The 19,779-nt window shown below is 38.3% G+C and overlaps 1 protein-coding gene across 15 annotated transcripts in view; it reads right to left on the bottom strand.

The window, feature by feature from the left end:
- Positions 1–300: 300 nt before the first annotated feature.
- Positions 301–19,779, bottom strand: part of INPP4A (inositol polyphosphate-4-phosphatase type I A) — a 131,654-nt gene continuing 112,175 nt past the window's right edge. For all 15 annotated transcript variants that reach the window (XM_054212636.1, XM_054212473.1, XM_054212714.1 and 12 more), the window contains 5 exons: positions 17,906–18,046; positions 16,461–16,558; positions 13,112–13,224; positions 12,601–12,755; positions 301–3,344 (listed from right to left, as the gene is read on the bottom strand). In XM_054212636.1, coding sequence (XP_054068611.1) covers positions 3,212–3,344; positions 12,601–12,755; positions 13,112–13,224; positions 16,461–16,558; positions 17,906–18,046 — 640 coding nt within the window. In that variant the 3' untranslated portion in view covers positions 301–3,211. The remainder of the gene's footprint in view (positions 3,345–12,600; positions 12,756–13,111; positions 13,225–16,460; positions 16,559–17,905; positions 18,047–19,779) is intronic.

Below are 19,779 nucleotides of genomic sequence, written 5' to 3'. Positions count from 1 at the left end.
GCCTTGTAGAAGATTCATGGAGAAAGTATATAAACTTAAAAAGAAATAATCTCATACTGCTGCTTTGTTTAACTGTTGCTCAATGTATAGCGTGTGGGACAAATTAGTGCCTGACTCAACTACAGAAAATTGATAGCAGCTGTACTTTAGCAGGGTTTAGAAGTAACTACTTCCTGACTTGCATATCTGTGTAAAATATCTCCATACACAGCTTAATATACTCTCCAACAGATAAAGCATATCGAGTCAAGGAACCTGAAAGTGTTTATTTTAATTTACCACAAACGCAACAAAAGTAAGCCACCACTTGTTATTCTTGTCAGTTCTTTATTGGTTTCCATCCTAAAGACTAGCACATTTACAGCATACATGGATTGGATGAACTAGAATATATAAAACAGTAGCCATATGTTTATGATATATTAATACTGCTCAAAAACAAATAAATAAAAATATTTCAATGCACAAAGCTTGGCAAATACAGTTGTGTTGGGACAAAACAGTGTTGTATTATACAATAATTTTACATGTATAAATGAAACAAAAGGCAACTGTGCTGTAGGTACTTTCACAGAACATACACAGAACATACTTGGCAACAGTTTTCATTTTTTACCTTTGTATGTTTTATAATTTAAAAAAACGTACTCAAAAAACATTAGACAGAACTTCATTTTACAGTAATCCTTAATTTTTTTCTCTCCTGTGCAACAGAAAAGCTTACTTCACCCTCGTGAAGCGTCCTATGTGGATTTCAAGTTTCACAGTTTTTCTTTTTTGATGAACTGCTCGAGATCTTACTGTTCATTGCACCCTTTAAACAAGCCCGTCAATGTGCATGTACTGACAATGTCATATATATAAAATGTTAGCTGGACAACAATGTTTTACATGTAAGCGTACTGAAATCAGAGTATTTTAAACAAAATAATGCAGTACTTGAGACTGGTATTCCACCACTTTAAAAAGGTGAGCAAAAACCATGCACATACAAAATTCGGCAACGTTTTCTGATTACATTGGTATACAAAATAAATAAAAGATCGTGAAGTTCTAGAGTAGATCTAATGATTGTTGGCCACAGTCTAAGAGAGTGGCTCTACTAATTGTTACAACAGACCTCTTGTTATTTTCTTGTGAAGCTGAACGTTGGAAGATTTTTAGTGTAACAATACAGGACTTAAAATATAATTAACTATGCTTGAAATATACAAAATAAAATTATCAACTCATAAAAACTAAGGGATATAAAGAGTATAATTTATACAAAAATAAATGTAGCATTTAATAATGGGCCAGGGACTGAAGGTTGAGCAGAACTAATGGAGTAACACATCTAAAGAGATCCCACTGAAAAGTTTTTCATCATATATTTGTTTACATATTAGCAAAAAATAAAATAAAATCAACACTTATTTATTAATTGGCAAACAGGGTTTGTAAAATTCCAAGGGACTGTTCTACTGTAGATGATTTGTTCAGACCTGGAATAGGTACACTGATTTTGCACTGAATTCAGTGTTTTGTTATTCTAGAGAGACTGAAATAATGGTAACAACCTAGTTCAGCAGATATCTCTGACCTGGCTTTGTGACGTGCTGCTCAGCGTTAAACTGCAAAAAAGCAAAATGCAAAAACTGCTAGACCTGTAACCCCCAAACCTACATGGGAGCAGAATGAACATGACTGATTGATAGAGCAGTGACAGCACAGACAAACATCAGTGAGAGGGAGAAAGAAATCAGAAAACAGCCATATACTTACCTGGCTGTTGCTACTCTCACAAGAATAGGCAGATTTTTCTATTCTAAAACTTACATCCTTGGGAACCAAGAAGGAAAGGGCGCAGTATGTTAAATGAAGCTAGCTAGAGATTACTTAATCCTGTTAAAATTTGGAAATTAATGTTTAGCTGCTTTTTAAAAAGGTACCTTAGCTTCAAAGGCATTCTTTGGGAGACTGTTTCTGAGGAGATCTGTTGAACATTTTTTACCAAATGCTATCAAACGGATCACCTTAGTCATAAGCTAGAACACATCTGCAGTTCTCATGCATTAGCAGTAGCACATGAGCAGTTCCTTTCTATCAACATGGGACATCCCTACCTTCCTCAGAAATACCCTGAAAACAGTCATACTTCCCCCCCCCAGGATTCTGAACATCTGCCCACCCAAAATGCAAAGGTAAACAGAAGCCCATTTTGGTTATGGAGTAACGGGGATGCATTGGGCACTTTTGAGCATTTTTGTATTGACATAGAAAAATGGTATGGGGGAAAAAAAATCAACCACCAATCAAAAAAGTGTAACCGCCCGAGATACTAATGTTTACAATCCAGAAGTGATATAAAAAACCATGGGTAAAAATGTGTTAATTAATATACAGTACCATGGAACATACTGAACATGTCACGTGCAACATTAGCAACTTGCTTGTTGCACTTGCCTTATAGTAGGGAAGGGCCGGGGGAGCTGTTGCTGGCATTAATGGTTAAACATCATTATGTTTCTGAAACACTTTTTAAAAACAGTTAAGATGTGTGCCCAAGTCCTTATCTGCCAAAAATGACAGGAATTTGTTTTATTTGGACAGAACTAGAAACTAGACCTCATAGGCCTGGCCTTTTATGTATTGTTAATTTCATATATGAAGATGGTATCCTATATACAGTAAAACAATTTATACTCCTGGCTTTTATTGTGCTGATTTCTTTTTTTAAAGTTAAACTTCAGTTTCTTGATTGTAACAATGCATTCTACAGTTATTGGACTGTCTAGGATCCAATCCCTTTTTATTTACAACTTTTGAGTTTTACTCTCAGTTTTAAAAAGTTTATGAAAACCTCAATCTCAAGTCAACTCAGTATAAAAAGATGTTATGTGAAACAGCTGCCTAAATGCCATTCCTAGAGTCCTTGCCCATCCAGGAGGTACCTAGCTATTTGCATATAGGTAATTATTAAGTAGCACAATACCTGTTCATCTGACATACACTGAAGGCTATTTAAACGGGCAGAGTCATCACACTATTCTCAAGCTAAGGTGTCAGAATAATTGTTACTATAGATTCCAATTCTGTTAAGTAACATGCTCTGTATAACCTAGCGAAATGTACAAAAAGGTTATTTGTCTCTTCTGGATGACAAAATCATGTTTAATCTAGAGTGTATCCACGTGTTTTAATGGAACAGCAATTAAAGGACATAGTATGCTTATGTTTCAACTTTTCCATAAGTTCCTTCTGGAGGCCTGTAATACTTTGGGAAAGCCTTCAGTTGCAGGGAATTAAATGCATACTTGCGACATCCAACATTCTTCATTGTATTTTCTCGCCGACAACCCTCACTGGGGAAAAAAAACAAGCACAAAAAATGACAGCAGTAAAAAGGAAAAAAAAAAGACTTAAACTAAGATGAAATGAACTGGTTATTTTATAGCATTAAAAAAAAGTTGGTTATATTTAATGAGCGTTTAATTAATTTGCCACTGCAAATATTAAAAATGATGACTCATCATACAATGCTAGTAAGAAGCACACAGAATGGACACATGCTATGTCTGATTGCTAGTTTTGCATTTCTAAAAAGCAGCAGCACATCTACTGAGAAAGTTCTTTCACGATGGTTTCATGTATTTCAGGGTACATTGTTGTGGAGTTCACATGCCGCTTCATTGCACAAGGGATCCCAAGGGATTGCTTAAAAGCAGTTCTGCTAATTTAGTAATACATTAAGCTGAAAAAGAAAAACTGCTGATCTCTCAATAAGAGCTTTAAAGTAATTTTATTGTTCCCTGTACGTCAGTATTATCAGTACTTACTTAAAGATTAGAGCTGATACAAAAATAATTACTTTCCAGTTATCTCTGCATGCATAAATTGACTTGAAAACCAACGTACTCTAAAAAAAAATTCTTAATCATGAAGTAGCAGCTTTGTGTGGGTGCAAAAAAGATTGGCTGGATTGACAGTCATCACCCCAATGAAACAAAGCTGTGCAGAATTTAATTTTTACCCAATATTTTGGTGCAACTGCCCCACACTACAAAGAGGTTCTGTGCTACAATAAAAAAAATACTCCAGTTATAAGGCTTCTTTACACTTGTAAATCTACTTCAGAGTTCCTTTGATTATATCCAAAAACAGACATACAAAGAGGAAGCACTATCTTTTAAATATATATTATAAATCAATTTAGGCTTGCAGGAGAATGTCCTTCCCTGATAGAGAACTGAAACCGAAACAATGATTTAATATTGGAACTTCATGGCAAAGTGTACAGTACACCAGCTTACTGCAGAAATGTCAGGTTACTCCTGTCTTGGAGATGGCTGCAGCATCTACCAGCTAAAACTGTGGTCATCCGATTCAAAAGGAGTGTTTGGATTCTGGTTCAGTTTGAAAGCTCTCTGCTCTTACTGACCTCACCATTCTTCTAATTTTGGTTAATTAAACTGACTGTAACTGTGTTCTGCAGGTACCACCTAGTTTAACTTCATAAAACATTTTAACTTTTTGCTCTAAGAAGCACCTTAAGAAAGTTTGAAATTTGTCTCCGGAGCACATTCTATGACTGCCTTCTATAGAATGGATTGTACGTGATGACACTGGTTTTATTTCATTGTTTTGTGTTTTACAGAGTCCATCCCAAAGGCTGTTGCAGTCAAATAGATTAATCAAAAAATTGCACAAATTATAGTTCAGAGTACTAATAAACCCATAAGATTAAATAGCATATATGGGATGCCAGATGAGCATTTTCACTCCAAAGTGAATCATTCTCTTCATAATTCATTACACTGCATCTGATTATTGTGCATGTCCCACTATGGCACAGGTAGGCCATAGAGATGGTGACAAAGATATATTTCACACACCATTTCATGTGCCATGTTTCTTCTGCTGGAAGCACGTAAGCAGTATGCACTACAGCATTTAAAATCTGAATGTCTGAATGAAAGCACAGACCAAGCTAAAAAAGAAAAAACAGATGAAAACTCGTCCCCACCAAAGTTTAAGAAAAAAAGAAAAAAACTACATTGTTTTCAAAAAGCCTAGGCTTTCATTCTAGATGAATTTAAGGGTGGTCTCGCTGCAACCCTACTGATAGTCATGAGCAAAGCCTTCATACCTTATTTGAACAGATTAATAATGTCAGGAAGTTCAGCGGAAATGCGTCTGCTAGAGTTACCTTCACATCTTGTTAGACTGAACCAGGACAGTCATCACATCGCAAGAACAAGGCCACAGTTCAACCTGACAATTGTTCGCTTTGTAACAAGGCAGATTTTGGTACCCATAGCAAATGAACCAGTGTTAACCAGAAAGAAGAGATGATTTGTATGGAGACACGGTGGTACTAGATATCAGCGCAGGACATGGATATGTCCAATACCATCATACCATGATTTCAAATCTCATCAACAGTAAGGATTTACCTAAATTAATTGCAACTTAAAATAAATAGGATACATGCTTCAATATATATATATATATTAAAAATATATGTCTGGGTTTTTTTCTTTTAAAAACAAAATTGGAAGAATAGTGAAGAAAGATACCAGGAGATAGTGTACTGTACAGTCTGATTTCATGAAGACACAAATACAACCACTTTTTTTTTTTTTTTTTTAGTTAGAATATTCACCAAATTCAGGATTTAATTCTAATTTTTATTCTAACTGTGCTTTTTTTCTTTTTTTTAAGCTTACCCCTCTCAGAAGCTTTCAAATTCCATTAAAAATGACAATAAAAGCTATAGCTACCTATGTTTTTTAAGCAAGTTAATAATAGTAGAAAATAGAAATCACAGTACTAGAAGAATTCTCCTCAGAAGCCCAATTTTCTGTCATCTCAGGCACAAAGCGAAGTAAATCCCTTCATAAATTTAGCAAACTACATTAAATGAGGTTAGGTTTTTTTATCAGCTATTGCTATTGACAAGCTTTGCTAGACCACTGCATCAACAAAATCTTTCTGTTTAAATAGGCCTATCCCAGTTTGATGTTATATATAAACGATGATCAAATTTCATCTGCAATGATTCTGCGTGACTAAACTAGGTAAGCCGCTTTAGTCTCACCACTTAAATAAATGTTAACTTACCATCATTCATTTATCTCTAAGTCACTATCAACATCATAACTTATTAAAGCTGTCCAACACTTAAAAATGGAAATAACAGTAATATTTAGTCTAGTGTAATTAAAACAAAGCCCAAAGGAAAACCTCAAACCCACCTACTAAAGGAGCTAACTGATACCTCCCTCTTCTTGCCTGAAGCATTAAAGACCAATATCTTTAACTTCTAGGATGATAATGACCCTGTTTCAGAAAAAGTTCTATAACAGAGCACCTGAAACAGATAACGGATCATTAGCAGGCTAATGCCAATTACATCCTCTTCCTAACCACAAGTCACTCTATGTCTTTAATACATCACAAAATGCAGATCTACAAACAGAATGAAATAATTCTGCATGCAGCGCACCGCAAGTTGTTTTTTGAGTGGGTACACTAGTCTGTTAGAACATGCTTAACCATGAGAAAGGAACAAGACTATGGTTTTACAAACTGTTCAGTAATGTAAATTGTATATTATGCTTCGAAATGAAGGTAGAAATTTTTATATTTCTTTAAATAAATTTCTTACAATTTCTTATAAACCCCACCCATGTTTTTGTGTTTCTCTTCATACCTTGTAAAAATGAAAGGCAAGATTAGCATACACCTTAAATATACAAAAAGATACAAATTCTTTTCAGACAGAGTTCCTTTCTCTGGAATACATGAAACAAGTAACACAAACTATATTTGGTAAGAGATCTTCAGGCCGGCTAAAGTAACGAGGTAACAGGCCAATGTCAGACTATGTTACAAGCACTGAAAGCAGAACAATAATTTAAAGTTTCAATACAATTCTTTTTGATAAAATAATTTGATGTATATTTACAGTTTAGTACAATAGAAACGTAAAATTGTAAGGCATAATAATAATTCTTGGCAGACAATGCTATGACGCATTCCTTTGTCCAGCAGGTACCAAGTGGCAACACACATTCAAGCACTTTTTTTTTTCTTTTTTTGTTAAACCTTATCTTCACTTGCAACGTAATCTGGCCACCAGGTATGCTATGCTCAGAAACAGCCACACAATCAGTAAATTGGGGCTGAGAGCTAGTAAAGGAATAGAGTAGAGGAGGCTGGGATCTAGTCTGAAATCTCGGATGGGCACCAAGCCACTCAAGTTCTTCTGGGTGACTACCTCCCGTGTTCCAATGCTGTGAAAAGGAAGAAGGTTGGGAGGAGGGAAAATAAAACAGAAAGGAAGACAGACATGCAAATGAATGTATAAAAAGAGATGGCAACACAAGGTGGTCAAGAAAATGAATAAACATGGAAGAAAGTACAACAAAACCAGAAGATGAAATAAAGGAAGCGTGGAAAAACATCTCAAAAATATGTATTAGCACAATTACAGAAATAAGGAGAGGGAAAGAGAATAAAAGAGAAAAATAAGAAAGAAGTACTGTAGTCTACTGAAAATAAACACATGTAGGTTGAACATAAATGGTTTTCCATGTTCACTCTTTCAGATTACCAAGCAATAATATCCCATGCTGCTCTGCCATGCTTCCGCATGCTGTAAAGAAGTGGAGCTCTGAAAAGCAAGCTGAACATGAATAACCATTGTAGTATTTGACCCTTTCAAACATCTTTCCATGTAGGCTGCAGTGAAATAATTTAACCTCTTGACTACCTGCTCAATATGTAAACAAAATCCCCAAACCACCCACTTACTCTTCTGCTTCAACATGAATTCAAGCGTGTGTCAATGTGCTTTCCAAAATGCGTATTTCTGAAGTGCCTCAATATATGCATGCATCTCATTATGCCCCCGTTTCTTACATTGCTTTGAGCATCAAAGGCCTACGGTAGAGAACACCTCTTCAGGTAACCCAAGGCTTTGTAGGGTGGTGTTTCATTTTGGATCACTCTTATGCCCTGTGCAGTCCAACTCTATTTTTAGTTTACAAAGCAACAACTAAATGCAACCTATGAGCCTGATCCTGTTAGAACAAATGTGCTCACTCCATCCATAAAATATGTGATACATATGGTGATACACAACCTTGCTAGTTGTGTAGCAAAGTTAGGGAACCAACAATGTTTTGGAAGACATCAGGGATACCCTAGAGGTGGTGAAAGAGATGCTGGTGACGCTTCAAGTCAAATGGAATTAGGTGTGCATGGAACTAAACCAACTGTATTTCTGATCTGGATTAACACATCCAAATTGGTGATCAAAATATGTTTTCACTTCTGGTGCCTTCACTGGACGGTGCCTGCAAATCCCAATTTTCTTTGTAACAGTGGGGAGGGGTGTGTGCGTGTGTGATCAGCAGAATCAGTAAGTGGAAAGCTAATCTGACTGGAAAGTGGTGGATAAAGGCTCAACAGAATAACCTGGAGGAAGAACAGCGTTTTAGGGTATAGATAAGGAAGTAAAACAATGGGAGAAGGAAAGAAGGAAGAAAGGCTCAAAATGGTGAGATGTTATGAACATCACATGCCACATCTCTACCATTAAAAATTAGTGCCAAGCTATTCAATTTTACACAAAGACATATGCACAGACACATACAGTGGGAATGACGGCTGGAAAGTGCTTTCTTTGTCACTGTTGGCCCATCTAGATGCTTCCACATAAGGGGTGAAAATTCAACTTTTGGAAATACCAAATATACCAAATTGTACAGTATCTTAAAATATTCATCAGCAGACTACTTCTAGGAGAGGACCAGGGTAAAGAAACACAGCAAATTCCCTGCTAATCCAGCTTGCGTATGGGAATCCTCTCTGTGAGAAGCAGCTGGAGCTGCCTCATGCTGGACACGGCTGGTTCCAGCCAGCTCAAATGGACCCACCGCAGGCACAGCTGAGCCCCTCAACCATGCTGGTGGTGCCTCAGGGAAAGCGTGCATAAGAAATGGCAAAACACTGCATGGCAGTGAGGAGTGATGGGAAAAGATCTGAGAAACAGACCTGTAAGCACCAAAGTCAGGAAAGGAGGGGAGGAGGTGCAGCCATGGAGATGACCATGGTGGAGCAGATATCCACCCTGCAGTCTGTGGAGGACCTTATGGTGGAGCAGGTGAATATTTCCTGAAGGAAACTGAGCTCATGGAGAGCCCACGCAGAAGCAGGTTTATCCTGAAGGACTGCAACCTGTGGGAAGGACCCATGCTGGAGTCGGGGAAGAGTGCAAGGAGGCAGAAGCAGCAGAGAGGAGCTGTAATGGACTGAGCTTGAACCCCTGTTCCCCATCCCCTGTGCACTGTTCAGTGTGGGGAGGAAGCAGAGGAATTGGGAATGAAGGAGTGAAGTACTTGGGCCTGGGACAAAAGGGGTTGTGGGGGAAGGCGTTTTAATTTTTTCGTCTTTGTTTCTTACCATCCAAATTATTGGCAAGAAAGTAATTTTCTCTAAGTTGAGTCTGTTTTGCCTGTAACTGGCAAGGGATCTCCCTGTCTTCACTTCAACTCACGAGCTTTTTCATAATATTTTCCCCCCCGTCCTGTTAAGGAAGGGGAGTGAGAGGGTGGCTGGGTGGGTGTCAAGCAGGTGGCCAGGGTCAACCCACCACAGTTTTATTCTTAAAGGCGGTCAACCAGTGAAGAAATCTAACCAAGCTTTTTATCATGGCTGTTTTATTGCAATGAGTGGTTATATCCAAACATGACTGTCAGGGCTTTATTACATAGCCTTTTTAATCATCACCATGGCAGCTAGAAGAGATTATTTCCCTCACCCCATTTCATTTTTTTTGCTTTTCAAATCCCCTATCAGAGACAGCTCTTCTCTGTTGGCTGAACTGCTTGTGTTGCAACTTCCTAATTGGTTTAATGAAAATGAGCTGGGCTACCTTAAACACATAAAGCATTTTGCTACCCAGGCTGATTTTGACTGAAACTGGATTAAAGCATATTCATACAAACAGCTGCACTGGTGTATCTGATGGGACAGTAACCAGGTGGGGGGAGGAGGGCAGGGAGTCACAGGTCTAGTGGGGAGTGTCGGCACTGCTGTGGATGGAAGAAGCTATGTGATACAGTTGGACTTCGACTCTTGACCTGCCTTTACTGGCTAGCTAGTCATTTCCTCTGCAGCTTGGACTTCCAGACATATCATCATGACTTTACTGTTTGTAGGCTGTGAGTTACCATGTATCTGATTTGGGACTGGAAAAGCTGCGACTTATTTACAGAAAAGTGAGTTTATTCTAATAGAATATTTGTTTCTAAGGTGAAAGCCACAAACTTGTATCTGTGAATTTCTACAAGAATCTACAACGAGCACTCAATATTCTCTCCTTGATGTCCACGATAATCATCATGGATACATAATTATCACAAGACTAGGAAGGAAAGGAAGGCCTTGAGGAGGAGTAAGTGGGAACTAACACCTCTGAAGACCAACATCACATGGAAGAAGAGGGTGTTTTCTTAATTTCTGAAGAATAGAAGAATGTAAGCAAGGATGCTTTTCTTCTCTGGAAAGTTACCAGCAAAGAAGAGATGAAATACTTTTGAGTCTCACAACTTAATAGTACTTCTTCCCTCTCCTTCCAACTGACCCAGAAACTTCAGAATTCTTCAAGACTGAACCAAGTCTCCCTTTTACAGTACAGTTACACAAATAAAAGACACAAGTTAAAAGAAAAAGCAAGTTTTCTGAAGGCAAATTTGGAAAGGAATTTGGAAGCAATTTGTCTGTCATCTAGGTCAGGTCATCCTGTCCCGGTTGAAATGGGTTTGCGTGGAGTTGGACTCCTACATATTTTTCCTTAATCCTATCTCTCTTGTTAAACTTTGTTAATCCTGTGCCATTGTTTCTGAGCAGAACTGGCAAATAATTTTAAAAACACAACCACCTAACCCAGAGAGCAATGAGATGTGAGGAAGAAAGAGTGATGGTCTTGAAAAATGGTCTAATCTTAGTATTCCTTCAGGACTAGTCAGTATTTGTTTTGCACAATCTCTCTCGGTCAAAGATTTAACAGAAGAGAAAGTCATGTTTTTCACCTGTCAGAGCAAGTCCCTGATGTTGCTAGAACACATGAGCCAAAGGTTTTGATTAAATTGGCCCTCTTTCAACATCCCTGTGTAGGTCAACATAAAGCAATGTGCTTCTTGGGTCGATACTTTATCTGATCCTGTGTTATACTAAATTGATAGTCTGAAGGTCCAAAACAATGTTATTATTAATGTTTGTCTCACTGTGTCCATGACTGCATTAAAAAAAAAAACCATTAACTCAGTAACTAAAGAAAGTAACAAGCTTCCTAGTATTATACCCATTCAGTTTTTATTCTTACTAAATAAACAACTGTGCAACAAAGCTTTCTTTCAGATGTCTCAGTTGACAAGTTGCATAATTTAAAGAAAGATATTTGAGAGCCACTTAGCTCCATTTTAAGTTAATAACTTCTCCCTCACAAAGCTGTTCCAAGTTTTCTTTCTAATATCAAGGTTTAATTAGTCTCTGAATGCAGTTTTCATGTACTGTACTAACTCTGTCACAATGCAGCAAAAAGTGCAGCAAAAAAGTGAAAATAAAAAAGTCCTGTGACATCCAACCAGATGTAGATACAAAAACCAAATTATTAGTGTAAGAGGCTGCAAGTGTTATTATATGAGACGTTTTCCTTCTAGATAACTGAAGAGTAAGAAAGGGTCAAACAGCAAAAACATACAGAAAGGATAAGAGAATTGAACACTCTAGAGAATTTGGTGAGAAGACACACAGTACAGTACATTCGGTAAGAGTGAATGTTGAAAAACAGGACTGAACAGCATTGTTGAACTACATCGATAAAGACTAAAGCTAGATTTCTTATCCTTTCTTTTGGTATGTGAGTTACGGAGTTTTCCAGCAGTGCTTGAAACAAGGCATTGAACAACAGTAAACAGATTTTCTTCTTTTTTTTTTTTTAGTACAATATTTAATTCTACAAACATCTCTGCTGCTTCAGAATACAGAACATCATTATACTGATACGACAACAGCACACTGACACATTGTGATGAAATTTGGTTGCTGTATTGTGAAACACTCGTACTGACATCTCGCCCAGTGAGCAGTGTTTCATTGCTAGAGAAGACACGTGGCAAACCAGTGCAAACTGCAGGTGTCTGTGTTTCCAAGAACAAAAGACAGGTCATCCCTGAGAAATCTGCCTGATCTAGAACTAAGAAACCCAATGCTATGATAGTTCAGGTAAGCTCATCCTTAAACAACTCTCAAAGAAGCACCAGTTTCCTGTTCTGTAAGCTCAGCATTAATTGAAAACACATTTTTACATGCTTCTCTGAAAACCTCCTGATTCACTACTGAAAACTGAAGCCCATCTGATGCAAATCTGGTAACAACCAGCTTTAGCATACGGAACTCACTCATGCAGGGGAGGGATGAATTCTAGCAGCCAGTTTTGCCATTTTCTGACTTCTACTTTTTTCCCTTTTGATAGAAACAGAGACCGGTGCTCCTCTGCAGTTTGCATGGTGCCTCATTTAGGAATAAGTGACGCAGTCAAACTCTTACCTCCTCATACACTCCAGAGCCTGGGTGAAGACCTGTGGAGCCATTCCATGTTCATGCTGTAGGATCAAACACTGCTCTAGGGTGACCGACATGGCAGTCCTATCCTTGGCACTTTTACAGCTTGTAAATCGAACACCATTTAGTCTGCGGCATATCTAGAAATGGGATATACAATTCATCATTCCTTCCTCATGCACAACCTTCTGTCAGAGAACACACCTGTACTTCTCCTCAGAGAGACACAAATGTTGCGTAGGACTTTGATGTCTAAAGTTGTCATTTTTGAGACAGCAGAACTTTGTTGCATGAGTTGTAGGGAAAATATTGATGGGGAAAATACATTTTATCTCCCCATGTATCATTCTAGAGGAGGTTTAGCCTGGCAGCATTTCCAAGCTACATGCAAGCAAATGAAGAAATTCAAACATATTGGTAATAAAAAAGGCGAAAAATACATATGCATACAGAAAACCAACTGAACTATGCAGAGATGCTCCAGATTAATAAATACCTCAGCAGCTTGCCAAAGGATATCAACATTCTTATTTTTCCTTGCGTGTACATTTTGTCCCAGAAATCTTAACAGTTCAGGCAGGCACGTCTGACTACGAGATCGAGGTAGACCTATAAAACAAACAAAACAAACTCCACTTATTTATCTGTATTCAACACTTTTACAAAGATAAGTTCTGTGGAAAGCATTCCTACATGCCTGTTGCAAACACAATTGTGTTTTTTTGAAACTAACAAAGCTTACAACAATAAATCCAATTCTTAATTACTTAGTACCACAAACAAAACAAATTCAAGTTTAATTAAACTCAACTGGAAATGTACATTCAGGTTATTTAAAACTTCAAGGGCTCCAAATCTGACAGCAATATAATAACAGAGTGAACAAAGAGAGTAAGAGTGGTAGAGTATCTTGGTTTGTGTGTCATAGATGAACTTGCTTTCAAACACTATTCAGAACTGTATATAAACATGTTACTGCCTGTATTATCGCCCCTCAGAGGTGATAGGATATCATGCATGTCTCCATAGAAACTGTGAAGATACTTTATGTTCTGCTTGTATTTTCAATTTTAAATATGCAAGCTGTCCAGTGTTCAGTTACAAGAAACACTCTTTCTGACAGGACACCGCACTGCCATGATCTGTTCATTAATATTCCACTAAGTGGAAATAAATCAGTTGAAATTTTTCAATATCTAGGGCACTTTCAGTAGTCATACGTTCAAAGTGTTGCACATCATCTCTTACATATGTAGCAAGATATTCAAGAAAATCAATGAGAAGTATTAAATAGGCTGTCTTTTTTGTTGTTTTTTTTTTAAAGGGGTAATTACAGAGGACATGAACTAAAGCAGTGACTGGATAAATAAGGAGGTATGCACTGTTAAAAAATGACTACGTGACAAAAAGAACCACACAGGGATGATATATAAGGTTTTATTTTTGGACTACATATCCTCTCACAGCAAATAGTATGTTAGACTAACCTGATCTCCTTCTATGACAAGGTGACCCACTTAGTGGATGAGGGAAAGGCTGTGGATGTTGTCTACCTAGACTTTATTAAAGTCTTCAACACTTTTACCCACAGCATTCTCCTGGAGAAACTGGCGGCTTGCAGCTTGGACGGGCGTAATCTAGCTAAGTAAAAAACTGGCTGGATGGCAGGGCCCAAAGAGTTGTGATGAATGGGGTTAAATCCAGTTCAAGGCCGGTCACAAGTGGTGTTCCTCAGGGCTCAGTATTGGGGCTGGTTCTGTTTAATATCTTTATCAACGATCTGGATGAGGGGATTAAGTGCACCCTGACTAAATTTACAGACAACACCAAGTTGGGTGCAAGTGTTGATCTACTTGAGGGTAGGGAGGCTCTACAGAGGGATGTGGACAGGCTGGATTGATGGGCCGAGGCCACTGGTATGAGGTTCCGCAAGGCCAAGGGCTGGGTCCTGCACAACAACCCCATGCAGCACTACAGGCTTGGGGAAGTGTGGCTGGAGAGCTGCCTGGTGGAAAAGGACCTGGGGTGTTGGTCAACAGCTGGCTGAATATGAGCCAGTATTGTGCTCAGGTGGCCAAGAAGGCCAATAGCATCCTGGCTTGTATCAGAAATAGTGCGGCCAGCAGGACTAGGGAAGTGGTCATCCCCTGCTGTACTTGCCACTGGTGAGACTGCCCCTTGAATACTGTGTCCAGTTTTGGGCCCCTCACTACAAGAAAGACATTGAGGTGCTGGAGCGTGTCCAGAGGAGGGCAACGAAGCTGGTGAGGGGTCTAGAGAGCAAGTCCTGTGAGGAGCAGCTGAGGGAACTGGTGTTGTTTAGCCTGGAGAAAAGGAGGCTGAGGGGAGACCTTATCGCTCTCTACAACTACCTGAAAGGAGGCTGTAGCCAGGTGGGGGTCGGTCTCTTCTCCCAAGTAACAGGAGATAGGACAAGAGGAGATGGCCACAAGTTGCGCCAGGGGAGGTTTAGATTGGATATTAGGAAGAATTTCTCCACAGAAAGGGTTGTCAAGCATTGGAACAGGCTGCCCATGGAAGTGGTTGAGTCACCGCATCTGAAAGTATTTAAAAGATGTGTAGATGTGGTGCTGAGGGACATGGTTTAGTAGTGGACTTGGTAATATTAGGTTTACGTTTGGACTTGATGTTCTTAAAGGTCTTTTCCAACCTAAATGATTCTGTAATTCTATCTTCAATAGAATGATCCATTTGATTTTCCTTTTGCCTCTACTTACCACAGACTACACCACTTGCTAGTCATAATAACCACCTGTTTTACTGTTAAAGGTAAAATTTTAATCTCTCCTGACAAGGGTTCATGGAAAAGTATGTTTCACTTTGTACATCCTAAATATCACCATGGAGGAGGTACAAAACACACCCTCAGACATTCCTTATGAGAATCACAGTCCCAGGTTTGCCCATACAGTCTCAGCTTTTCACAGAGCATTTCTTAGCACACCTGCTGGGACGTCCGCAGTATTTTTTTCACACTTCTAATAAAGAATTTTGCTTAATGTTTATAACCACAAACCATTTTTCCAAGCTGAATTGCAAAATCAGGTACAATATGTCTGCACTTACCCAGGACAAACAGTGAAGCAGAAGGAAGTTTTGGTAGGAGGCATATTTTCCCTCTTCGTGGTACTCATTTAATGTGGCAGGGATCGATGTAATGACAAGTAGCCATTCTTTTTAAGGGAGAAAAGGCAGGTGGACACAAGACTATTTTGTTTTCTTTCACTCTTAAGGTACATGTTAATGCCACCTGTCCAACACTGCACACCAGCCTTATTCACAACTTCAAGTTACTTGAAGAAAAACCTCTGGTGTAAGGCGTGTTACTGGCAAATGATAAACTGAAGGTCGTAGCAGCAGTGGTTCTTTAAAAATAGCGTAGAATAATTATAAAGGTAAAAAAGAGTTCAAAAAACATGAAAAGAGAAAAAAACCTGGCAGTTGCTCTCTGTGCAGGTTATCATAAGTCCAGAGAATGTGACCAAAAACTGCACATAAAAGTGCTGCTGCTGTAACTTGTCACTTTTATGCCTTCCCCTCACAACAATCTAACTTCCTAGTTGCATTTTTATACAGTACATAACACCACTTACAGATGTAAAGTAAAAGTAAATTAAAAAAGGAAAGTTAATCAGACTGACCTTTAAACCTCTGGAATCTGCCCTACTTAGTACTAATGTATTAAAATAGAGTTGCACCATATCTTGGAAGTTACTAATGCTGGCGTATCATTAACATTTAAACAACAAACATGAGGCAAACAAATGAAATCAGCCTAAATTGTGCTGTTCAATCAAATTTGCCATTAATTACCAAATACTTACAATCATCAGGCAAAACTTCCTTGAACTGCTCAAAATACGAATTCAATCGCACTAAGCTTTCCATGTTAATTACTTCTTGCAGTGAGGTGTCTCCAAACCTTTAAAAGATGAAGAAGGGAACAGTTAAACCCAAGGTAGAATGCTTCACCTCATCTTTGAAAGAACTGCACTTGGCAATATGACTACAAGAAAACAGTTTAAAGATTCATCCCATGAAATTCCTAACCATTCAAATGCAGAGTAAAGTATAACAGAAAAGTGTTGTAGTGATTCATTACAGAAAAACAAAATATATCAGTGTGAGCGTAAAAGTGGGAAGGAAGGTGAATGAAAAATCTTGTAGAAAATAGTAATTAAAATGTGTTGGCTTTTGTGTGTCTCTTTCAATATTAAATAACCATCTGGTAAATCATTTTGCCTAAATTCAAACTTTTAATAATGGATTTACTAGTTTAGTTCATAATCCAATAATAGCCATAACATAAGTAGATAGGATTGAGAATTTTGACTTCAGATATGAGAAGGAGAAATACGGATGTAGGAGTAATAAACCATGAATGTAATAAATATTGTCAACAATGCCGTGATTCATCTCATCTAACTGTACATACGTAGATACGCACACAAAGTGTAGACATCTGTAACTGTGCTAGTCACCTTGGGCTCCCTTTATAGGCAACAGAGGACAACAGTAACTGCTGGAATGCTTTTGTTAGACTTTTTCTAGTTGTCCACCATCATACTGCACACGTTACCGCAGCATCAAGGCTGCTGTCACAACACGCATATGCCTGACTTCACTGGAGTTCTCCATTAGAGTAGTGCTCTGTCAATGTATTCTTTACAGGTTATGGCCATAACAGAGGGAGGCTCTGGTGGCTCTTCCAAAACTGAACAGTTTCCCTAGCAAATGTAATTACATAATTATATTTTTCAGCTTTACAAGAACAGTCTTGCATTACAGAAGTACTGCAAAGATATGTTAAAAAAAGGTCCCATCATCCTGGTTTTTGACAGTGGCCAGAAGCGGGAGTCTAAGGGAGACTGCAGAACCAAGAGGGCAAATACAGAACAATACTCAGAATGATCTCTCAGCCTCTAGTGATCTGTCACTCACAAAGGTCTCGGGTCACAAGCGCCACCTCTGTGTTAAATAGCCCATGATAGATTTCCTCTTCTGTAGATTCACTTCTGAACTACATAAACCCGCACTAGACTCAAGGCCATGAGGTAAGGAGCTCCACAGCTATGTGCCATATAAAGAAGGACCTCCTTTTGTTTGTTTTGCATTTGACATCTTCATTTAGTATTCCCTTGTTTGTGTATTGGAGAAACTGAATCACTGTTAGTAATGCAACAGTGCAACTCCACAGAGACATATTTCCATCAGAACAGGAGATTGCTGAACTGCCATTAAGGTTGAGCTTGCATGACTGAATACCTACTTCTCTGCTAGGGTTTGCTGCTCATTGATTCCCACGTTGAAAAGAACAGGCTGAACCCTCAGTAACATGCCACTTTGAATCTCTCGCGGCAACAAATCAAACAAGGCGCTTGGCAAAGGGATCCTCACATTAAATCCATCACTGTAAAGAAATAAACAGCTATTAGACATAAAGATCAAAAAGCTACATTCCAAGAATGCGTTATTTATGTGAAGAGGGATAACATCTAGAACATAACATGAGTATTAAAAAATAAGTATCAGTCAAAACTGAGGACTCGAAGGAACAGCTTCCTCCTAATCAGAAAAGCTATTCTAGTTCAAAAACAAACCTTCAGCAACCCAAAATGTTGATTTTACATCCCCATGGACTTTTCAATCAGATCTGCCAATTTCCTGACAAAAGCTGATTTTGCTGTGCTTATTAATACTGATCCTCTTGAACAACTTGGGTAGAAAAAGCCAAATTTTGGCATGTTCCCATCTCATCAAGAGTAAAGTATATTTGATTTTAAAATGTTAAAGGCTAGGGATGATGCACATGCATAAAAGGATACATTTTTGGATACAGTCACTAGTACTGACATTTCTGAGCACAAGGATAGAGACAATGACAGTAGCAACCCAAGCATAAATCGAAGGGGGAGCTAACAAAAGCACCAATACAGAAACTTATGACTCAGACATACAAGCTCGTCCTGCAGCACAACGGGTTACCTTGGGTCAGCTGAGCTACAGCAAAGAGCACTGTGTATGCTTTATCTCATGGCAAATGTGAGGTAACGCAACTTACCTTATCCTATGACATCGGTAGAGGCTAAGGTATGTCATATTACCCTATGTCAGAACTGCCAAGACACAAGTTACTGTGGTTTATGTGCTGTGTGTTAAGTATTAGAAGCAATACCTTGGTGTTTCATCTGAGTCTTTACAGTGCAGAACTCTCAAGTACAGCATATACTCTCAAGTACAGCAAAAGAACTATGAGAAGTATATAATAAGGTAATCAAAACTGCTCTGTTGCACATTTACATTGGATGGACACACAAATCCTACGCTATGTCTGAAAGCAAAAAACCTATTTTCACCTTTAAATGTAAAGCTTCCAATAGTTTGCACCAAAATAAATATGCACCATTTCTTTCTTCTCTTTCCTGAGTAAAATCTAGACACTAAAATAATAAGTAACACTATCAGACCTGAAACTAATGAAGATTGGCTTCCTGCTGATTAGTGTCCTATAGCTGATGGCAAGTTTCAACTAAAGGTTTTCTTTGAAAGGAATTTTCTGTCAGCTGTCAGCCATTTCCACAGTTCTCAGCAATTTCCATAACATACATGATTGTACTACAGAACTCCTTCAGCCAGGCACTTTTCATTGCATGTGAGCCTTAACGTAACCAAGTTCCTCTAAATGTTTTTTTACCTTTGAGAATTCTAGGTTTTTATAAGATGTGGACAAAGCTGGGCAAAGCTAAAGCGGAGCTTGGTACAGCACACTGTAATCAAATAAGCCTTATTTCCTCCAGAAATCAAATTTGAAACTAAAAATTCTAAAGACTCTGAAATAGAGAAACATTAAAACATTGACTTTCGTGAGGCCTCTGTCCTTCCACAGCTTCATCCCCATCTGTGAACTGGCTCCCTCTGGGCAAGAACTCTATTGCAGGGGCCCATCACCCCATGTCAGAAACCAGCACAAGGCCAGCTGATAAGCAGGCTGCAGCGTTCAAAAGGAAGTGTGACTCTATTGTAAATGCTTACCATCATAATAAAGCTGTAACAGATCACTCACACTTCACTTTATGTGAGGATGTGAATGTTTGTTACTTCAGACTTGTAAAACAAAATTGCTTTTAAGCTCAAACTTGAAAA

Source organism: Rissa tridactyla, chromosome 1 (assembly GCF_028500815.1).
Source record: "Rissa tridactyla isolate bRisTri1 chromosome 1, bRisTri1.patW.cur.20221130, whole genome shotgun sequence".
Classification (NCBI taxonomy): Eukaryota; Metazoa; Chordata; class Aves; order Charadriiformes; family Laridae; genus Rissa; species Rissa tridactyla.
The sequence above is the reverse complement of the archived record's forward strand: the minus strand, read 5'-3'. Positions and strand labels throughout refer to the sequence as shown.